This window comes from Drosophila virilis, chromosome 3 (genome assembly GCF_030788295.1).
Source record: "Drosophila virilis strain 15010-1051.87 chromosome 3, Dvir_AGI_RSII-ME, whole genome shotgun sequence".
NCBI lineage: Eukaryota > Metazoa > Arthropoda > Insecta > Diptera > Drosophilidae > Drosophila > Drosophila virilis.
Window position 1 is genome coordinate 23597820 of NC_091545.1, and position 23056 is coordinate 23620875.

At 39.3% G+C, this 23056-nt stretch overlaps 2 protein-coding genes across 9 annotated transcripts in view; one reads left to right on the forward strand and one right to left on the reverse strand.

Annotated features, from left to right (window-relative positions):
• The window catches only part of hid (head involution defective), a 207097-nt gene that overhangs the window by 81870 nt on the left and 102171 nt on the right, over window positions 1–23056 (reverse strand). For all 8 annotated transcript variants that reach the window (XM_032434372.2, XM_032434374.2, XM_032434373.2 and 5 more), the window contains one exon: window positions 2221–2304. The gene's annotated coding sequence lies outside the window, so the exon portion shown is untranslated. The remainder of the gene's footprint in view (window positions 1–2220; window positions 2305–23056) is intronic.
• On the forward strand, window positions 12505–13213 carry CheA75a (Chemosensory protein A 75a). Its single transcript, XM_002048323.4, has 2 exons — window positions 12505–12570; window positions 12629–13213. The coding sequence occupies exons 1-2, from the start codon at window positions 12520–12522 to the stop codon at window positions 13127–13129; spliced, it is 552 nt and encodes a 183-aa protein (XP_002048359.1). The 5' UTR covers window positions 12505–12519; the 3' UTR covers window positions 13130–13213.

A 23056-nucleotide genomic window follows, 5' to 3' on the forward strand; every position in this document is an offset into this window, starting at 1 on the left:
AAGGCAGATTTGCAGCTTCGATATATATATATTTTATGTTTTTTTTTAGCTGGTCGGGAGTTTAATTTACTAAATCACAAAAAAAAATATCATGTTTTTCTCCGATATATATTTGAAGCCAGATTAATAAATGTTTCACATATGGCAAAGGTCGCAAAAAGCAGCATTATATATTATTTATAATTAATATAATTTTAATATTTATTATTAATATGCATGTTATTTATTAACATTATATGAATATTATTTATGTTTTTTATATTATTATTGACGAGCTGAAAGTCCATGAGTATTTCTCGCAGTGCATCTGCAACTTCAAGCAACAACAAAGAAGGTTCTTAAAAGCTTTATGCATCGTTGTCGCTGTCGTATAGCTCTAGAACAACAACAACAACAACAACAACAACAAGAACACCAACAACAAATACAATAAAACCGGTTAGGCAGTTGCTCTTACGCTCCAAGACACCGACGGTGGGGTCTGCGGGCATACTTGGGGATTTGACTTGGCTGTGTGTTGATTTGTTGCGCATGCGCGCGCGACTTGCGCCGTTTGCACTATGCTCAGACTCGGCTCGACTTGTACTCTCTGTGTACAGTGTACACCCTGCAGCGTTGCAGCTGTGCCACAGACACAAACACACGCACACACATTATACACATAAAGACAAAAGGCCTACACTGGCGGCAGGGTGGGGTTTGGCTGACTTGGAGGGTTGGCCGGCCAGTGGAGGAGGGACTACTACGACTACTACATCTTGTTGTTGCTGTTATTATGACGCTCAAGCAGCTACTGTGCATTGCTTAACGATCATGCCCGATCATGCTTCAAAACCCAAAGCCAAAAGCTCTTGGAAACGCGCACGTTTCGTGTTTTGTTGTTGTTGCTGCTGTTGCTGCTGTTGCTGCTGCTGCTGCTGTTTATGTTGTTGTTTTTGTTTAGTGTGCTTTGGTTTGGCTACCGTTTGGATCGCTTTTGGAATCGGTATTGGAATCGCTTTTGGGATCGCATTTGGCTCATTGTCAATGTCGCTGTTGGCTCGCAGCTTCTGGGGCACACGAGCAGCTGCTACCACCCTTCCCGCTCCACTCATGATCGCTGCGTGATTCATTTGTCGTGCTGAGCGCGGGCTGGCGACCCGCATGCTCCGTGTGTTTTTGGGGCCGCAGATTTGACGTTTATGGCTATGATGCGATGGAAATATGATTATCCAAAAGGTACTCCCCAATACCGTGGCTTCCATTTGCCAATACGACCACTCCAAGCTCATTGCCAGGTCAATTTATGCAAAATGAACGGTGATTAAAATGATCGACAATATTTGCATTGGTCAGCGTTTAAACTTTGGCCTTAGCATTTATTAACGAACATTTGCCCAGAGTTCTACAGAGGCAATCGATGGAAATATTGCCCGCCGGGGGTGTGCCCCATTATATGTTTTGTGTTTGCGATGCACGAGTTCCCCACAACAAAGATTTCAATTTGTTTCTCAAGGATGCCAGCGCGATGCAACCAGTTGCATTTGCACTTGGTCGCGTCTACGATTGTGTTAATAAATAATTAGAATTCTGTGACCCTGACAGCAACAATTATATGGTCAAGGTTGGGTATATTGCCCACAGCGATATGAGCACAGCTAAGTAACAGATCAATATTGACTCTGGGAAATTTAAGTAGCCAAACAAACGACGACAAAATCAACGGCAGCCAAAGCAAAGAAAAGTAATAAATAAATACAGCCAGATATGTGAATAAATAATAGGTAATGTATACCCAGCCATAAACACACTCCGCGCCACATGAATAGGACACTCGTGAACTCTGTTTTCTATCGTCTACTATCTTTTAACGAAGCATGCTAGAAACCTCATTGTTTTCATAAGTTAAAGTTCATTTAATATTTGTTATTTGATCGGAAGAAAGATTTAATGTTACAGTCCTGAGTATCTAAAAAAGTATGTACCAAAATTTTATACAACCTGAAAAAGACATTTTACACTTTAAGGATTATTATAAAGAATTCTCAGTCAAATTACTCCAATTTACAGCTTAATAGCTCCACAATCAGGACTACAGCTATTGGCGCATCTTCTTAACATTTGAAATAATACGACGCATTGTTATAGAACTTTTAGAAAGTACAGGGTGTCCTACTCAACTGGCGAGAAGTGTATATACTCGTAGATTGTGTGTAACTAAGTAAATAGAAAGAATCTTACCTTGGGTTCACAGCGCGCATATCCAAAACAAGCTGTACAAATATAAAGCCATGGCCGGTGATAACTTGATGACCAGAAAATGCCCTGAAATTAAATAAATAAATTATTATTTAAGCAAACTTATGAAATAAATAGACCGCTGGCGCGACAGTTTTGCTTATGGCTAGTATGGGAAGCTGGTTACCGACTAAAATAATATTTTTAGATAATCTGGATACCAAATCAAGTCCGTTTTATATTTTAATATGATAAATATTTTTATAATACTAGTTAAATATTTTATATATATACATATGTATGATCTGTGTATACTATACGTGAAATATAAAATATCGAAAAGCTCACATTCAAAATTCCCCCAAGGTAATATACATATAAAAGGTAAGGGTCAGAGCGACTCGATTCTTGATTCTGGATACGAATATATACATTTTATGCCAGTTACATACATATGCACAAAAACAATATACCCTTTTCGCCCAATCCCCTGTGTTTAAGGTATAAATAGTACTAAGATTATTTTCAAGTCACCTAGACAATAATTAACTCAGCTTTCTAGATCAATTGTGGCTGTTACAATTGTCATGCTGATTAACTAGCCAAGAAGAACTGAAAGAGCTCTGCAATAGTCCTATTGGACAGTCACCTACGCTCGTACTGTACCAAGCAACAAGATAGAAGAGCGCAATCCGGCCGGCGCATCCCAAACCAGATTAAACCGCAGATGTTCTGTCAAGCTGACAGCGCCAGAGAAACGACTTGATTGCGCATGCGCCCATGCCCGTGGTCAGGCACAGGCACAAGGCACAGGCAGAGGCACATCCAGCGCTGGCACAGCGCTGGCTCGGTCTGGGCTCAGGCACAGAACACGCTAGCTTATCAAACGACGACAACGTTCAACGTTCTAATGAACCCAAAAGATTTTACGCGCCAAAGGCTTTTTTCACGTTCCGAGTATCGACTTGTACAACTGCAAAAAAAAATATATATATACAAAAAAGTAAAGAAAAAAAAAAGAGAACAGGCTGCCTTTTCTGTGTTTTGATACGCGCTTCCAGTCGATATAAAATTAAAGACCTAATGAAGTGGAGGCAACGACAACGCAAAGATAAATATGCACAGGCCAAAGAGTATAAGTAAAATACAAAAAAATGAAGAAAAAAAAAACTCGTTTGACCAGTCGAAGGCAGTTGTTGGGGCAAGAATCATCATAATTTTTACTATCAACTTGCAACATGGACACATGCGACGACGCTGAGGACAGGCCGACGCACCGACCGACCGATCCGATTGCGTGTGCCTATCCCTCTGCCGACGTCGCCGCCGCAGCCGCCTTCCAGCACACGCCTACGCCACACGGTGCCAAATACGAGGGAGCGAGACAAAACAACAACAAAGTGACCATACATCTGTACATATAGATATATACATACATATATTTATATACATATATGAAGAAAAAAATGATATGAAAACAGGTCATTGCCTTAATGGATCTGAACACAACGCGCCACTGGCTCTGGCTCTGGCTCCGGTCCCGGCTGCGGCTGCGGCTGCGGCTCCGACTCCGAGTCGAGTGGCATCGAGTCTCTCTCGCTCTCGTATGTAGATGCAAACGACGGCAAACGAACGTTGCCTGCATACGAACGAGGGAGGCGATGTGAGCAGCTCCAGCGATAAAGATTTAAGCAAATAATCAAATACATAAACAAGAACAAACAACATTGCATGTGAGAGCCGAACTACGAATGCTCTTTCGATCGTGCAAATTCAAAACTAATAAACTATATTAGCAGAAGTTTTATTTATGATATAAGAAGCGAGCTGTATGAGCTGATGATAAAAGTAGGTACATAATATCTTGAAGGAACCTTAGCCCAAATATGATAATATGTATGACATTCTGTACTATAAAATAATATAATAGTTCCCTTGAGGAATCTCAAACTACATTTCTTGGATTTGGATCTTTGCTCAAAAGTAAACCGAACTACTGAACACATTTCTTGGATTTGCAGCCTTGATCATGCTTAGCCTATTCAGAAATAATAATAAGTTAGGGTATGCAAAAGACAACTGCGGGCGCTTCTTGGGGCGACGGAAACACACTCGAGGCTCACATTGAGCTGAGTTTAGGAGCAGACAGACATACAGACAGACAGACAGACAGACAGTCGGGCAGAGGAGACAGAGCATAGATAGAACAGAGGCGACTTTCAAAACTTTACACAATTTAGATTTATTGTTAAGGCAGTGTAGAAAACAAAGCAATGCGCTGAGTAAATTGGGTTAAAAGTACAATTGTCGTTTAGACTCTAATTGGAGGCGTGCGCTGGTCGAAATCGCTGATTGGAATGAGCCTGTCACTTGCCCAAAGGCCACAAACAAATCAATTGCAATATACTCTATGGAGCAGCCCAACCGGGAGCTACAAAACAAAGAGCTACTGTTTCGCCAGCCCAGCTGGTCATTCACTCAATCTTTCAGACTCGCCGACTGCCAGAGCCGGCTAGCTTGGACTTGTGCTAAGCGCGTGCCCGCCTGCAGCTCAAGAACTGGAGAGCTGAAGTGTAGTTAGGTTGGCCCAGTGCGGCCCACTTGCTGTCCTCTTTGGTACAGTGCCGCCACCTTTTGCCAGCTGTTTTGCTGCTGCTGCAACTGCTGCTGTGCCCAGTCAACGTCTCAGCCGCACATCCACAGACTCTGATCTTGTGCCATTTTGTTGCCGCGGTTGCATACGCAGTTGCTGCTTGATCTCTGCAGTTGGGCCAATAGATAAGCCCCCACTGCTGCTCAATGTTGACTCTGCTTATGTAATACTAGACTCCACTCAGCTGCCGGCGGTTTGTGGTGCGTCTTGCTTTTGCGTTTTCTGTGGTACACGAGCAGTCAGACGCTGTTGCATCTTCTTCTAGAGCTGACTGGACGAGCGACTGGTTGGCTGGCAATGCTTGCTTGCCGGGATGGCGTGTTCTTCTTGATAAATTACCTGGGTTCAGAAGTGGAGTTGCAGCCAGCAGGGGTTATGGTTAGTCAAGTGGTTAACTATGAGCCGCTGCCATCTGTCTGCCTGAAGACAACTATGTAAAATATAAGTCAAAGCCAATAGGTTATGTGCAAACGCGAACCGAATTACGCGTGTAAAAACAAATAAAATGTTCTTAATTTTCTGTCAATAAATAAATTAAAATATTAATGAATAAACATCATTAGAGGCTGATAAATATATAAATTAGATAGCTAAAAACTATAAAATGGTTATATTACACAATATTATTCCAAATTACAAAATTTCTTGCAGAATTGAAATATTTAAAATATTCAACATATATTTTATTGTTTTTTCATCCAAAATTTTGTTAATTATTTAAATATTTTCCCCTTAAATATATTCAGGTAGAAAATTAAAGAACATGCGCAAATCTAACCCGATTAACGCGATTTTTAGAAAAGTAAAAGTAAATAAAGCAGCCTCTTTTGCAATCAATTAAATTAAACTGTTAAAATTCATTAAATAAATACTTAGTATTATACTGGTTTTTATTATACGCGCTTAGAAGCAGAAAAAAATATGTGTTATTTATTCAATCAAAATAAATTCAAATACTAATGTTGTTTCTTCTACATTGGCATATATAATTATATTATTTTATATAAATTTATATAGAATAGTAAATTTTATCTGAATAACGCCATTTCTTAAAAAGTTACAAAAAGAAACTACTCAAACATGTTTCGCTAAGACTATTGTGCCAACAAAAAAAATAAATTCTTGAACTATGCATCGTCCTCGCCCCTTTATTAGAAACTTTACTTTATTTGCATTATTAGAATCCGATAATCACATAATTATAATTTATAAAGCATCTAATAGTTACACTTTAGCGCACATTGGCAGCTGTCAGCAATTGATTCAGATCTATTGTTTGCACAAATGTTCTGGTAGCCAGAACCAGGAACCAGTTCCTGTGGCACAATCTCGGCGGGGAGCGGTTTAGTTAGACCTGGCATTAGCATTGGCTGTCCAGGGCAGCTAGTGGCACGTCCAGGGAGCGACAACTGCGACGCCGGCTGATTACACACATTTGGCTTTTGATTCGCGTGCAACGCTCTGTTGCAGTTGCCGACTAAAGAATGCAGATGCTAGAGTGCGGTGCGAGCGTGCATTGAATTACCTTTAATGCAGCTGGGGCCGTTGTCGCAGTTGGGGCTCTGAGCTGGACCCAAATTATCTAATTTGCAAAGTTATTGCTATTAATTGGGCGTAATTATTGCGTGTCGTCGGGGCTAAATGGCGCCTTTTATGCAGCCTTTATAATTAGTTTCCTTTATTTTTCTCAACCTCCCTATGATTGCACTAAATGATGCCTGCCCGCATGCCAGGCAAACTGCTCGTACCGAACTGGACAGAGGAGGTGCACTTGTTGCTGCTTCACCCCGGCACAGTTGTCAATTTTAATTGATTGTTAATCTGCGCCGCGCAGGCTCAGCATGATCTTGGGCCCGGGTCTGCGCCTCTCTGCGCCGAGGTTAATCTTATAAACGTACCGAGTTAATTGTATTAAATACGCTCTGTAGCATTGTTGTTGCCATCCAGCTGGATTGCTGGCTGGTCTGGGCTGGGCTGGGCTGGTTGGGTTGTTTTGTTTTGCTGATCGTTGCTATCGTCGCCATTGGAGTTAATGAACCATTGAAGATCAAGGATAAACGATGTACACATGGCAATTAGTTGATTTTTTATTGTAGCCTCTGCGATAACTAAATATAGCCGGAGGCCATAAATGCATAAAAAAGATATGAGACACTCCGATCAGCCAAGGCGGTTCCGACAAACTGCACAAAGGCATAATCAATGGGCGAACAATTCTTTTTTTTTTTTTAATACTTGTCAGCAGAAACGCATCCATAAAATTATGTAGGTAATGTCAATAGATCCATTGATTATACGGAAGTACTCTAAAGTCTATTAGGCAAATAAACTTACAAATTTTAGAAGCATACTTTTGGGATCATTAAGGGAAATATAAACAAAAGAGCTCGATATTTCGTATATATGATGGAATAGAATTATGAACTGTCGATTAATACATACACATCTAACATTAATGAAGTATATTTTTTTAAATTTAAGGGCCTTGTATCAGACGCAATGGCAAAAATATATTTATTTTATCAATCCTAACAGTTACCTCACATCTGTATTATTTGCAAAGAGTGCATGGAAATTTTCTATATATTTTATGTAAATTTCCGAGGTACGTATATATACAAAGTTCTTGCCAATACCTGTTGCACACAATTTCAAAACTTGTTTATACATTTGTTGTTAATTTTGTTAGTTTCAGGGCATAAAATATTACAACTGCGTATTTCTTATATTAAACCCTCTTAAGTTCGACAACCTAGCTGTTAGCTTAACCATTAACAACGTTGACAGGCATAAAAGTAAGTGCAAATGGCGAAACATTTTAGCCAAGACATCGCTTAAAGCTAACAAATTTGCATATTGGGAAGTTATAGCAAAGCGCCAACAGACATTAGCATAAACAGCTCTAGGACTGGGCAGCAGGTCAACAATTAATGCACAACTACCCAGGAATGAGGGGGCGGCTGGAAGACTGATAGTAATATAAATCAAACTTTTAATTACCATGCAATTAAAGTAACGTATTTCAATTAATTAAAAGCAATTTGATTGAGCGCGCACCGAGCAACTGGCCCACGCCTGGCCACAGCCCAAAAAAAATATACAGCCCGATAGGCATTACGAAACCTGAAATTTTGCGCGCCAAAATCTGCAGAAACCAAAACAAGCTGCGCAACAAAAAAAAATATATTATTAAAGAAAAATATATATATATATATTTATGTATAGGTAAATAAATAAAAACAGCTGGCCGCGATGCTGCGACTGAGGCAGGTGATAAGGCGGCGGCAGGTTGCTAAACCAGCTGCTGCAGCTGCGGAGGGAGCCGCGTGGGAGCTGTGCGCAGCGACTCTATTGCGTCGTTGCGAAAATTAACTGCAATAGAGCACTAAGAGCCCAGGCACAGGTGGCGATGGTGGGCCAGGTGGCGCACAGGGGGCTGCCGAGTGCCACTTGGCATAAATGCTAAAAGGCTCGCCACAGAGCTTCCTACACAGGCGTGAGCGGCTTCCGCGGCTTCTCGGCTACGACACCGACTCCGGCTGTGGCTCGCAAAATTTTGTTGTTGCCGCATTGGCCTAATACGAAAGTTGTTGCCCTTGTGTTGGTGTATACGCGGTGTGTTCGTGCCACAAGTGGCAATAACAAATAACACCACGCAACCAAATGTTGGCTCAGCAGACAAAGTATTTTAATCAATTTTATAAAAATACAGCTATAGATTTGAATATATCTTCGATATAGACATATATATAGATATACATATAAATATAGGCATAGACATCTATATGTTCACATGTATATATATATATATTTATATTCTCAAATGATTATCTAAATGCAAATTGAAAATCGTTTATGCTATGGGACGAATTTTTCTGATCTGACAATTTATTCATCTTGCCTTTTAAGATAAGGCTTAAGACTTATTACTTATGACTTGAGACATATTTAATTAATATAAATACACTTATACATACACAAGACTAAGTCATTTACTGCTACCTTTCTGAATGTTTAGCTTTTGAAGCTATAAATAGAGTACGCTTTAAATAACATGATAAATAATATAAACATAAAATAATATAATATAAAAAGTTTATAGAGTTTATTTCAATAAATTAACATAACCTTCTACTTAAGGTCTAGTTTTCAAAGAAGTCAATGAAAATTCAGAATTTTATTAACAGTTCAATATAAGCCAGTTAGATAGCATGCACAATTTAAAACTAAAAAAAGAAAACTTTACAATGTAAGCCCAAAGCCAGAACTTTTGTATGCCATCAAAAATATTTATAAAAATCCAACATTTATAATTTCTAATACACATCACATAATACAGATATTACACATGCATATTTGGATCATGTGACAAACATTTTATAATTGACTTTATTATTGAATATTTCGATATTGCATTTTAGTTAGCCAAATCTAAAAATACGTAAATAAATATTCCTGACGATAGAATGGCCACGTAAATTGTTGATTAACAGACGTATTTTGGTGTCTAGTGTAACTAATGAGCTAAGCAAGCACGTCACGCGTCAAACTTTGTACGTGTTGTTTCGTTTGTTGGTCAAGTGGGCAACAACAACAACAACAGCAACAACAACTGCAACAACAACAAATGCAACACGCGCTTAATTTTATTGGACGTCATGCGGTGCGCATGCGCAACGGACCTGCCGACCTGATCCACCAACAGCCAATGGATATATGTTGTTTTTTTTTATATTTTTATTTTGGGCCAAATGGCATAATTGGCTGCCCCACTGTGGTTTCGGGCCACCGTCTCACACTGCGACCCACTCAGTTACAAGCCCCAACATATGTGTATATTTGTATCTGAGGCGTTGTGTACGTGCGACATGAGAAGACATTCGGTTACACGTTTCATTTCCTACCTGTGCCCAACCACACGAGGCAATTGATTGATAAGCGCCATTAATATCAATCAAACGGCAAATGCCAAAAATTAAATCATTGCGACAGTCTGACAAGAAGACGTCACAACCAATGCACACTGTTAAGCTCGATAAATTGAATAAACAATCTCTTCATATATTGGTATTCATTGAAAGATCAATTCCTCCACTTTAAAATATATATTATACACTATCACTACACTAACTATATGGTTCGATACACTGGGTAATGGATCCACTATTGCTGGCTCCGTCGGTGTTAAGGCTATATAGGATACACATGGAATACAGATCCAAGGCAAAGGTTTAGGATACAGATCCATAAAGTTATGAAAATGTAGGCTGAATGCACATGTTCTCAAATTAAAACGTTTAGCTCGATCCGATCCATTAATGAAATTCGATTTGACATAATCTAGAATTAAGCTTAGTTATAAATCTTATTTGAGCACAATTCCAGATGCAAATTCATGTGTTCATTTGGTATAATGAGACCTGTAGAATTGTTGAGAAACACCTTACAGGTTGTCGCTTGTGTGGGTTCTAATTTATGGAAAACACATTTGAGCCTAGCCGCGTCGCAAGATCGAAGATTTGCAGTTGGCTAGTGCATTAATTGTGAGCTTTAGTGTGCCAGGCAAGAGCTGGATTTTGGATACAATTTGCTCGACGAGCAGCGTGTGGCCCATGTCTGTGTAGCTGTATGCAACATGCTGCATGCGGCTAGCGGGCCGATTGTGCAGCAGGTTTGTCTCTTGTTTTTTTTTTTTTTGTTTTTAGTTTTTTATTTCTTTGCTCGCGCTAATTTGCGCAAATCAAACAGCCCACAAGAGCAGCGAGCAGCATACGAAGGAGCCAAAGACTGAGCGCAACCAGTTTTTTTGTTGGTTCTTATTGTTGTTGTTGCTGGAACGCTGCGTGCAGTTGTAAAAACACCTGCTACAATTGATTAAATCACAGCAATTTATTATTAAGATTTTGCGAGTATGTCTTTTTTTTTCAGTACGCTTGGCAAAGACCACAATAATACAAGAACAACAACAACAACAAAATAAATCTCAAATCGAGGTTGATTGATTTTCGAGGTCTTGCGCTGGCGCGAATCAAACATTGTGGGTGTTCTCTACGTGAGGTTCAATTTGCTGCCTATTGCGGCCTATTGGGTTAGACATTGCGGCTACCAGTTTTCGCCGTTACTTCGACACAATTTTGCATAAATCAATTGGCAGGGTTTTCGCAATAAATTTGGCACGTTCTAAGGCGTTAATTGGGTTTTACTTTTGCTAAGAGATTTACATACTACACCAGGCTGCGTGGGTTGGCTTCCTTTAAGCGATAAATAGTGCGAAACGAATTAAAATTCGATTTTTATACTTGTTTATAAAATATATATATATATATAATTGTCAAAAGTTGTCTAACGTATAATTAAATATTGATGCGATATTTTACATAAGTCCATCTTCTTGTTGCATGTCAGAGTTGGCCCAAGCGGGTCACTTGCTTATATAACTCTCTTAGGCATGCTTAAGTTCTTTCATTAAAAATAGTTCTGTTTATTCTGATATCTTGCGCCCTACATATGTGAAATCTTATAAGCAACGCACTTCATCAAATAGTTCTCTGGTCGAAAAATAGGTTTTTGTATGGGAAGTTTATCAGTTTTACGAGTTGCACTTAAATATAAATTAATTTGCCTATTCTTCTTACACGTGTGCAAAACCGTATAAAGAAAGGAAAATTTAACAAACAATAAATCCAGAAGTAAGAGTGATCTATTCTGGAGTGCTCGACTCGGGTATATCCTAAACCTTCTTTTAATATCACCGAATACTTACAACTACCTTTAACAGATCGAACTATTTGCCATCGCAATGTGCCTCACAGCATTGACAAGAAGTGAGTTTGAATGGAAGGAAAACCTAATTGAAATTAGCAGCAATTACGCACAGTTTGGCACACACAATAGAATCGCAATTGCAATTCCAATTATAGAATTTAAAAAAAAACCCATGAATATATGTTTGTACATATATAAAATGTAGAAGTACTTGGATTTTGCACTTGCAGCCACATTGCTTGCAAATAAAACCACACGTCTTCTTTATTAACTTTTGCTGTTCTTAACCGTTATTAAACGTATTTCTAAGTTCAAGACATCTAGTAGGGTACCTACAAATTATCTTTGAGAAACACAAAATGGGTAATAGATTATCTAAAATTTTAACCTAATAACTAGCTAAGAAGATTTATTAAATATTTTAAACAAATTGTGTCGTAAGCTTTAATAAGAATAATAAACTTAAAATAAAATTGACAGAAAAATGTATTTCTTAAAAATACGAGTTTATTTAAATTTATCTTTTACCAAGACAAAAAGGCAGACCAACTATTAATCGGCTGGAACAAAATTTTCTACTCATTTAGATAGTTGCCCATCTGTCAAGGACAACAGAGTGAGATTAAAGATTTAGCATAACATTTGATGTCTGAAAACAATATTCAAATAATTGAAAAAAAGCTTGTTAGAGTATGTAAGGCTGTTGTAAAAAATATCAACAACATTGTTGCAATTAACAAGCAAAAACAAGATCGACAAACATGAAACCGATCGGATTGATCAGCATGGAAACACAAATATCGCGTGCTTTCAATGGGCCCGGGGCATCTAATAAATAGGCCAGGCAATTGACACGATTAGCTACTGTGCGGTTCGATATCGAAATGAAGTGGGCAGCAATTTATATATTCGCTCAGCTGGTGCACCACATTGCGGTAAATATTATGGCATGATATTTATAAGGAAGCCACCACTGATATATCCCTCATGCAGGGCGAACAAGAGTATGTGGTAAGCAATGAGCAGCTCGAATCATTCGAGGGCGACTCGGAGACACTTGTGCTGTTTGACAATCTAAAGACCGTGGGACGAGAACGCATGATCAACGGTTCGTTTTCCTTTCTGGGCGACATGGATAACGATGACTTTAAGGTTTCTGTGGAGCTTTACAGCAGTCCCAAAAGCGACGGGGATTTCAAGCGCATGGTTTTCGATGTGCCGCAGACCAACATTTGCGAGTGCTTCAAAAAATTCTATGTTCAGTTCGTGCAGCCTTCAGTCAGCGACGGCGACACCACAAATTTTCCAATTGTGGGCGAGGATACCTGCCCAATACCCAAGGGAGAATATTACATCAAAAATGTCCTATTCAATACCCAAGATTGGCCCGAGCAAGTGCCACGCGGCATGGTCAAGGCCATAATAACGTTCTTTACCGGTGGCAAGAATGTCGGTGGTTTCATAGTGCTCGTGAATATTGCAGATCGTCAATAGACGTCTTGATACATACTTTTATACAATTTCAACACAATCTATTATTTTATTTGATAAACTTGCAATAAAGGTCTTTAAAAGCGATGGAAGCGAAATGTTTTAACAGCTCAGTGGACACAAATGGGCCAAAAGCCTAAGGTTGAAAGAGATGTGTCTCAGTGGAAGCTTGAATTACACGCTGGTGTTAAAACAAACAACTAAAATAAATCAATTGCGTGTTTCTCGCAACGACTGTTGACAGCTACACTGGCGACGTCGTCACAATTCATTAGAAGCCACCCATCAGCGGCCCATCAAGAAGCGAAACATCCAAATAAGAAATCAACAACAAACTCGACTTACGAGTTTCAGCCCCCCCAAAACTGGGGTGATAATAAAGCATTTATTGAAAATTTATAAACAAAAAACATGCACACACAAAAACAAGAACGAACAAAAAAAAGTGTGGAAAGTCACGAAATTAAATGAAAAGTGCGCCAAGAAAAACTCAGCAGGAGATATTTTACATACACACGAATGGATTTCCCCAGAAGTGGCGGCCCGTGATCTCTGATTTTATTTATAAATTCATTCACGACACACACACACACACTCGCACACTATTGCACACCCAACGAGGGCGGTAAATGGGGGGCAGCAGATCGGCTCTGTTCAGTTTGGTTTCGGTTTCGGGGGTCGCCAGCAACACGCGCCGCGTGTTAAAAATAGAAACCGTCGACAGCGACCAAGTCAAATGGGGGATTTTCCGAAAAATGAAAACGTCACTTTAGGCTGAGCATTAGTTTTCACTGTGGCGACCCAGGTTGCTTTGCCCCAGCCGCCAAACATCTGCGGCCGCAACTATTTGAGGCGTTTTCCAAGTAATATGCAACACATGTTGTGCCCCCTAAGAATTGTAACTGGCTGCTTGGCGTAGGACAATGCGCGTGCGCCCCGTGCAGCATAAAATACATATATTTATATATAATGAAAAAAAATCATCCTCTGTCAAATGCAGCGGCAACAGCATCCAACAAACATCAAGTGACAGTTAGGGGCCTCGCTGCTCCCACCAGCTCACGTCAGGCATGACATTAGATGATGCTGTGCCCCGAGATAAGTCCTTCAAACTCAAAGCCCACTCGCCCCCTAGCGAAACACGCACACACACTCTGTTGCACAATTGTCAATCAAAGACTTGGAACGCTGCCGATGCACGTTGCGGCAGAGTTTGACGACAACTGCAACTTAGAGTTGTACAGTTGCCCCCAAAAGGTTGTTACCTTCTGCTAGAGCTTTTGCTTTGTTGTGCAACGAAAAAGATGCGTTTTAGTAAATTCACTTGACCTCAGCAACAAATTTAACACTCAACTATACGGTCTCATAATTTTAATGTCTTCTTCAAATACTGTTCAAATTTGATTTTTTCAGAATTTACACAATCATTTAATGGCCTACAAACAGGGTCATAAAAATGGTCGTGTCCACACACACACACTCACACACAGCCAGCTGCAGTCCCGCTCATGCCCCCCCAAAGATCTTGCCACAAATCAAATCAAAGCATACAAATTGTTTTCAACAGAATTATGGCATATCTATGGCCAGGCATGATACCAAGCGACAATGATTAAATATTTGAAACTTCTGTTTGGCCATTAAAATGTCGAGGCGGCATCTCCAGCCGCCTCACATTGCGTAGAACTTTAACAATTTTATTAATGGGTCGCGTGATTTAATGTGTGCCCCCATATCTATCCATCTAGCTATCTATATGTCTATAAGGGAGCCATAGACTATAGACCGTAGATATGGTTATGTTTATGGAATTGGAATCTGTTGTATGTGCGCTGCCCTTTCGTCTGTTGCTTAATTGCGTAATGATTGAGTTAGTTGTTGGGTTTGGTTGGTTTGGTTTATGATCTAAGCGCTAATTGGACTTGCTTATGTATGTGTATTCAATTGGAGCAACTCGATGCAGCTCTAATTGGCTTCCGTGTCTAGCTGCAGTTGGGGCATCGGCTCCCCATAGTGGTAATGAGCTGATCTAAGTAGCGTTTGCTCCTGCTATCATGCTTGATGATGCTTTCAACTATAACCCTCAATGAGAGGTACCGACAATTAAGTTTCCCACGCTATAGAGCTAAAAAGGAATATTAAAAAATATAAATCTTTTAGCTTTTGCAATGCACTCATCAATATCTCAGCTGCTTATTGCGTTGTCAACGCAAATTTTAAGATACATTTCCTATATGGCCCCAACGAGTCATAAAACTTTGCTAATTGAATGCAGGCTGTGCACCCGAGGCTATTAAAATGTGCCCCCAAATTAAAAACAGGCCAAATCATGGCCATTATATAGACCCCAAATCGGGAGCAATCATTCGGGGTGCCATCGATTTATGACACTCGAAATGTGACACGCGAAGCAGTAAAATTTCAAAAGCATTTTAATAGGCGGCCTACATTTCGAGATTTTTATTTTTTTTTACCAGCATTATACGCAAACATGTTGCCAATTTGTGCAAAAATTGCGGCCACTTGATATTTGAGTGAAATTTTAAAATGGACTTTGAGGGCCTCTGGAGTGGGGAATATAAAAAAATAGCTGAATGCAAAATAATTAAAGTTGATGCATACGGAAAAAAGCCATTTGAATCGATGAATTAAGTAAAGCTTTAACTATTTGGGTAAGAAAAGGTTTATATTTAAAAAACCGTTATAATCGCCCGAAAGTATGCATTGAGAATTCAACAAAAGTCAGTTTATGTTCGTATTATATAGCTACCATCCTGTCCAACGTTTGCCACAAAAACCAATTTATAGATAATAAAATAATTAATCATGCACTTGTCCAACTGAAAGTCCTGAACCAATACACCCACATACAGCAAGAGGACACGCAAACACCCAGCACATTATCCCCGGCCATTAACTCAGCTGTCCGAAGCAACATGATTGATGTGTGAGCCCCGAATGGGATGACTAAACAATTTCTGGCATTTTGCAGCGTGCAAAAATCCGAAAATGGGAAAATCGTTTGGGGAAATTATGATAAGACAATTTGACTTGACTTAGCTTCTAATTAAACCTGACTCGCTCGTATATTTCTCAATTTTTCCATTTCTATTTAGTTCCTTTTTATTTTTACCATTCTTTTTTTTTTGTGCGGCATCATGGTAAATAAGAAGCGTAGCTCATTAATGCAACAGCAGATTTGTAGCAGCTCCTGCCGCATGAATTATTCATGTGTAATGTGTAGTGTATGGGTGTAGTTGTGGGTGTGGCACTCAATCAGACCAAAAGTGGTTGGGCTGTGCAGTCAGCTGGCTGGCTGACTGTGCGGTGGCCTTTTAATTTACTAACTGTTTGTCTAAGCCGTTTTACCCTCAAGTGGCACACTTATTGCAGGGATTGGCTCCCTGGCAATTCATAATTGGGCTCAAGTGCTTAATGGCAGTGTGAATGGTGAAGGATTCGTGTCCGTAACGCATAATGACCAATACGAAAGAATTAAGTGATTGCAATGAGTGCATTCATGCTGTTAGATGACTTGCTAAAGGCTGGCCAAAGGATAACAGGTGTTGGCGGCGAGTGGTATGAAAGGAAGACAGGAAACGGAAAGCCGCTTTAAATGATGAATCACTGTCAAGGCTTGGCTGAAAGGCATCAGCAAATAGAACTTCACTCATAATTATAGCCAAATATTTTAAATTGATCGTTTTCTTTTTACTTTGAAGCCAAGCAAACTAACAATCGGCTTTGCCTTTACCCTTGCCATTGCACCCAAAATAGCATCGAGTAGGTATCGAGTTACAGCAACGCTTTTCTGCAACGCGTTGCAACTTGGACGATGATTTATGTGCGGCCGCACCTACATTTATGCCATAAAGTGGCCATAAATCACACCAGGAGGCAAAACTGCGACTCCGCAGATCTGGCAGCTGCACTTGGAGCTAGGCTCGAGCCGCCAAGCTGCAGCTTGGAGGTGCTGCTGGTGCGGTACGAAAAAAAAATAGATAAATAAATAAAAAGTGCCAGCCAAGTGTCTGTCAGAAGGCAACAACAAAGCCCGCAGCAGAGTCGACAACAAATTGATATTTTTAACATGTGAGTTCAAATAGATAAAGTCAATTGATGGACAGAGAGTAGGAAAATAAGAAAAATCAGTAGCAAAAACGCAACAGCACACACACACATACACACACACAGACTCATACGATTGCATGGACACTTGGACGGGCAACTGTCCAAGTCCAAATGCGTGCTGGCTGGCATGACAATTAGCCGGCGGGCTGCCCTGAGTGACGCCTCCAAACAAAGAGACAAGCTGCGAGTGCTGCCTCCCGCTACCCGCCTTCAACTTCACTTAAGCTTTCGCCTTCGCCTCTGACTGCGCCTGCCACAAGTTGTCAATTTGTTGTCTCTGGTTGGTGTTTCGCTTGTTTGGGTATTTTTTATACCCTTAAAGAGGGTCTTATAGTGTTGTCACCAAATGTGTAATGCATAGAGGAAGATCTCTTTGAGACAAAAATAGATACAAATTCCAAGTCGAGACAAAGTCGGTCTGTTTTCTTCTCTTTCTAAGCTCTAAACAAATTTTGAATGGATGCATCGTCGATAAGTAAGGTTAAAGAATAATAAGTGTCGATGTCAAATTGTTGAGAAGGGAATACCTTAATTATATAGACCGTCAATATACGAACCAAGCATCATATATCTGTGCAAATTATTATAATTATAATTATTGTCTAATATGTTTCTAAGGGTATTCATAGATTCGCCTTATTCAAATATCTCTTATGCAGTCTTGTTCATTTTTGTTTTGCCCGAACACTTGTCACAAATTGTGCAAATTTATTTTACGCGCTAAATGCAAAACGTGCCCGGCCAGCTAAATGGCAAAAATTACACTCGTCTACTCGATACTCGAAGACGCGCTGCTGCCTGCCTGTTTTCTGTGTACTCGTACGTTGGCATTGGCTCTTCTATTGTCAATAACTGTGCCTTCCCTGAACTGGCCCACCCACAAGAAACGCATTTTGAATAAAAGTGCTTAAACTTAAACTTACATGCATATGTATACAAAAATAAATATATATGTACAGCATGGAACAAAGCTTATGTATACTTATTTAAACGTCGGTTTAAGTGGTTGGCAACTCTGGCGAGTTTTTAACCCTTTGGCTGCCTAACAATGCGTAAAGTTTGTCGCCGCTTTTGATGGATTACAATAAGTTGGAAGCTGTTGGCGTTAGTCGACGGCGTCTTAGGATGGGGTTGCTTGTATTTTGCTTTAACACTTTTGCCTTTTGTGCTCTATAATTATTTATTTCTGTATGCTGCTGTTTGGCATTATGCAATTTGTTTCTGGTCTACCGCTTGAGGAGTTTTCTGTTAATTTTATACCTTATGAACAGCGCCTTTTTGATTAATTGCCACAATTAGCAGTGGGAGGGGATGGGGCACTTAAACTTGAATTAAAGTCGCAAGACATGCCTCAATATCCTGATTCATAGCCAGCTAATGTATAAAGTGACAGTTGCAGCTACTGTTTGACAATTATCCTATTTTCAACGCATTTCATGTTCGTTCCTTTTGCCAACAATTCAAAGACAATTCCTGATGCAATGCCACAACTGGCCAATGCCCATCGTCACTTTGATTAATGATGTTGCTGCCTCGAGTTCAGGTCGAAGAACAACAACTCATGTCAATTATGCCATTTGCATTTACAATCCGAAAATTGTAAGCAATTATTAGACATTTTTCTTCCTTGATTGTTTTTTTTTTTTTTGTTGTGCTGCCACTGATCGATCGTCGCATCGTTTCAGATTTTATTTTTGTTTTTTTTTTTTGAGCAATTTATAGATAAGAATCACAACAAGCACCAGACGTATGAACGGGGCAAATAACAAAACGATCCACTGAAAATGATTAGTCAACAGAGCTCGGACTGTAATAAAAAAAATTACTGACAATTTCATGAACAAACGCCTTTTATGACCCCACCAGAACAACAACACCAACGACAACAACAATATTGTATACAATTTTCATTTTGTGTAGAAGTAGAAAATGAAAAAAGAAAACTATTAACAAATGTCAATTAGATGACACAGGCGCAATGGTTAAGAGCGAGAGAAAGGCACTGAATGCAGCAGAATGCAGTTAATGACAATCCGACGTGCAGCAGATGCAGCCAAATGATACAGTTACAGATTACAGATACAAGGTAAAAGATACAAAATACAATGAGATACATATAAAAGATATGATTGTCATTTTTGTTAATCAATTTCGTGGCAATGTTACAATTTCCCAACTTGATGGAGAATTCCTGTTGCTGCGTCAAATGATATGCTTGCTTTCTGCGCTGACTCAGAGGCATGTGAATTTCTCGGATACTTTAGGTTTACCGTTGCCTTGTTTAATTTATGTGTGTATGTGTGGTAGGAATGTATCGTTGAGATACCTCGCAGCTTTAATTAAGCTGTGAAATGTTCATATCTTGAATTTGGGAAGAGACTACTTTGGTGGCACGATACCAGCCCATTTCATTTCTCTCAGTTTTTATAACTTAATTTCCTGGTAGAGGGGCATTTATCAAGTTCCCGTTCTATTTCCAGTATTTCTATTGTTTGTCGCGTTTTTATGCTTGAATTCAATTTGAAGCACTTTACTCGAAATTAACATTATTATATATTTTATTATTATGCCGCCTGCAACACTCTCATTTCTATGAACATTTTATATGCTTTTAATGCGGCACGTCTGCGCGCTCAATTAAAACGGGGCATTCAATGGGTTCCTAGAGGTAAGCCCTTTATTTTTTTTTGTTTTTTTGGGCGCCAAAGGTGTTACCTGACCAAGTGTCACTTGCCAAGCGATTGAAGCGTTCACGTTTTTGTTCTAGCTATGCCAACCAAAATTAACGCCTGAAATGGATTTCAAGTGCGGCTGGCTAATTGAAAAGGTCTTTTACTATACATATTATATATGTATACGTAAATAGGCAACAAAAGGCGCGACAGGAAGCGTCATTCCAAAGTCATATGCTAAATAAAAAATAACCGAAAATAAAAAAAATTTGCATACAGAACAAAGAATTGAACGCAAAAAATCACAGACGACCCAGCAATTGACCGCTGGGAAATGAACCCATAAACAAATTACAAACGAAAGGCATTTAAGGGACGACAAAATATCCGCATCTGAGCTGGACACGCAAGCACCTCGCCAATTTATTTATTAATCGCATGTCAAGCGAAGGGCGTCAGCTAAAGTGGCCTCCCCCAAAATAGCTCCGTTGGGCGGGGCACTCGCAAAATATTAGCACGTAAGCATTAAATACATTTTAAGCGGAAGAACTAATTAACAAGCGGGCGAATTGGCAGCAGCAGACAGTGCTCCTGCCTTCCTTCTATTCACTTGGTTTGGGTCCAGTCATCAGCCAGAGTCAGAGTCAACCGAACCCAACCGAAGAACCAGACAAACTTGGCAAAAACTCATTAGCACGCTCGAACGTTAAAAATGTCGCGTCAAAATCAGCGCTTAATATTTTTTATGATTAGCCAGTCCCCAAACGCGACATTATTTTGTTGGTGACATTAATGAAGCCAAAACAAAAAGAATACAAATACAAGCTTAAATATATGTTCATATTTGCCATATGAAATAATAGATACCCTTACAGCACCAAGTTGTACCACAAAATCGTGCAGCGGCTGACATTTTATTTTTAAACGAGTATTTATTGCAAATAAGCTCTCATTTCTGATTCAGTCAAAGGTATATAAAAAAGCTGTTTAAAAAACGGATTGTCCTTTGCGTAATTTGTCATTCACATAGGAAGGATACATCATTATATATAAATAACTTTTTTGTTTGTCGAAGAAAATGTACTAAGTTTTAGTTAATAATACCAGCACTCTGCTCATAGACATTACACTCTCTAATAATAATAATAATAAATAAATTATAAAGATAATAAGAACGAAAAAAGAGATAATTCAATATTTAAATTATGAAAATAAAAAGAAAAGATGAGAAATAGTTGAATATAATCGAATAATTTTATTTATTTTTATTATGAATCAAGCCCATGGCAAAAGGCTTAAGAAAATCATGTGACTTTGTTTAAGTCAAGTGTAGCAAGCGGAATTTGAGTAGCGGCATTTGTGAAAATGTGCACACGAATATTATTTGTTATTTGAGCAGACTTTGTCTGGCATAACATATTATATTTATATATATGTATGTGTGTACATATAGACAGGTGGCTTATAGCAAACCCGAGTAGTTGGGTCAGTCAGTGTAATCACCATAATTCTGAATAAGGCGACTGCGACGCGGCCAAAAACGCTAAAGACTCATTAATCTTAAGCCATGCACAAATATACGACACATTTGTAGCATGTCCTGCAAATCGCGACTTTTGCCGCCAGAGCTGTTTTAATTGTCTCTTTTGTCCTGCGATGCGGAACTTTAGGCACCGGACTCAGTTGAGCTCTACGGGCAGAACAAATACGGAGCAGAGGACATGACACCAGCGGCTGTGTCATTCAGTCGTCAGCGCACAGTGTTCAGTCGTTGTCCTGTTCGTGTACCTTATTTTCTTTTTTTCATCGGCAATAAGGTGTTTTTGACGATCCGCCAGGACAGTGCATTACGTTGCGCTTTTATAAATATGACGATAAATTTCGTTTGCCACTGCGACTTTTGTTCTATTTGTTTTTTTTTTTTCAGTTTATTTCGACTTCATTTTGGTTTTTAATTTCCTACTGGGATTTACGCAAAAGGTATACCGCCTTTTTTCCCTGTCATGTCTGCACTGTGGCAGCATCAGCAGCGACGGTTTTAATAGACCTCGTCCAGTCTGGGCGATTTTAATATAAAAACTACAACGTCCAAAAGCAACAGAGGGCAACAAAAACGTCGCTTTATGTGCCATGTTTTCAGCTTTGAGCAGCGCTTAATTTTGGCCAGAAAAAAGCAAAGTGAGATAAGCGCTTTAAGCCCTATTAACGGGCTTGTGGCTCGAGAACCATGTGTTAGTGGATGTATGTGTCTGTGTGTGTGTGTGTGGAAGAGTCTGTATGAAAAGTTAAGCTAAGCAATTTGTAAAATCTGCAGATTGGCAGCCATATTAAAGAGCTGAAAAACTGTTTAAGTAAAATGAGCCACAAACTATTCTGAATTTCCAAAGACAGAATAGAAGGGAATACTAGATTTTGGATAAGCAACAAAAAAGGGATATATAATAATATATAAATATAAGTGGCAGAACGAAAATATTTAAAATTTTAAAGGATATTGTTTTAAGTTGTGCCTATATTAGGCTGTTAGTTATGCAAATTTCGCTTATGTGCGTATCTTTTATATCTCCTGCATGGCCTAAAGTCACTTTAATGACGAAATAAATAAGTATGTAACACATTGTGTCAACCAAATTAACGCTCTTATGATTATCTCAATACAGCTCTGTTGCAGCACACAGGCCACTCCATCAATGTGGAAAATCTCAACGGAAAGCAATTTAAGCCATGTCCGTTGAATCACACACATACACATACATACACAACCACACACGTAAAGCTAACAAGCTCATTGCTCATAGACGGCGGCAATCAAATCAGCTAAAAACTTGTTATCGCCTCCTTTGAGCGACACCAAGAAAATTAATGACCACCCAACCATTCGCCACGGCCAGAGCTTGCAACAGGAGACTCGATACTCGAAACACACACTAAATGCAATTGCCTATGCGATGCCGGTGCTGGGGCTCATTTGAAATATGTAAAGCATATAAATTATGTGCCCAGCCCGGTTGGGCGACAAACTGTGAATGAATCAAAGGATAATCCAATTTATTTCACATTATGTGCACCGCCTGCTCATTGTGCCCCGTTACAGATATAGTACTACAAAGTGTGGCAACTTGCAATT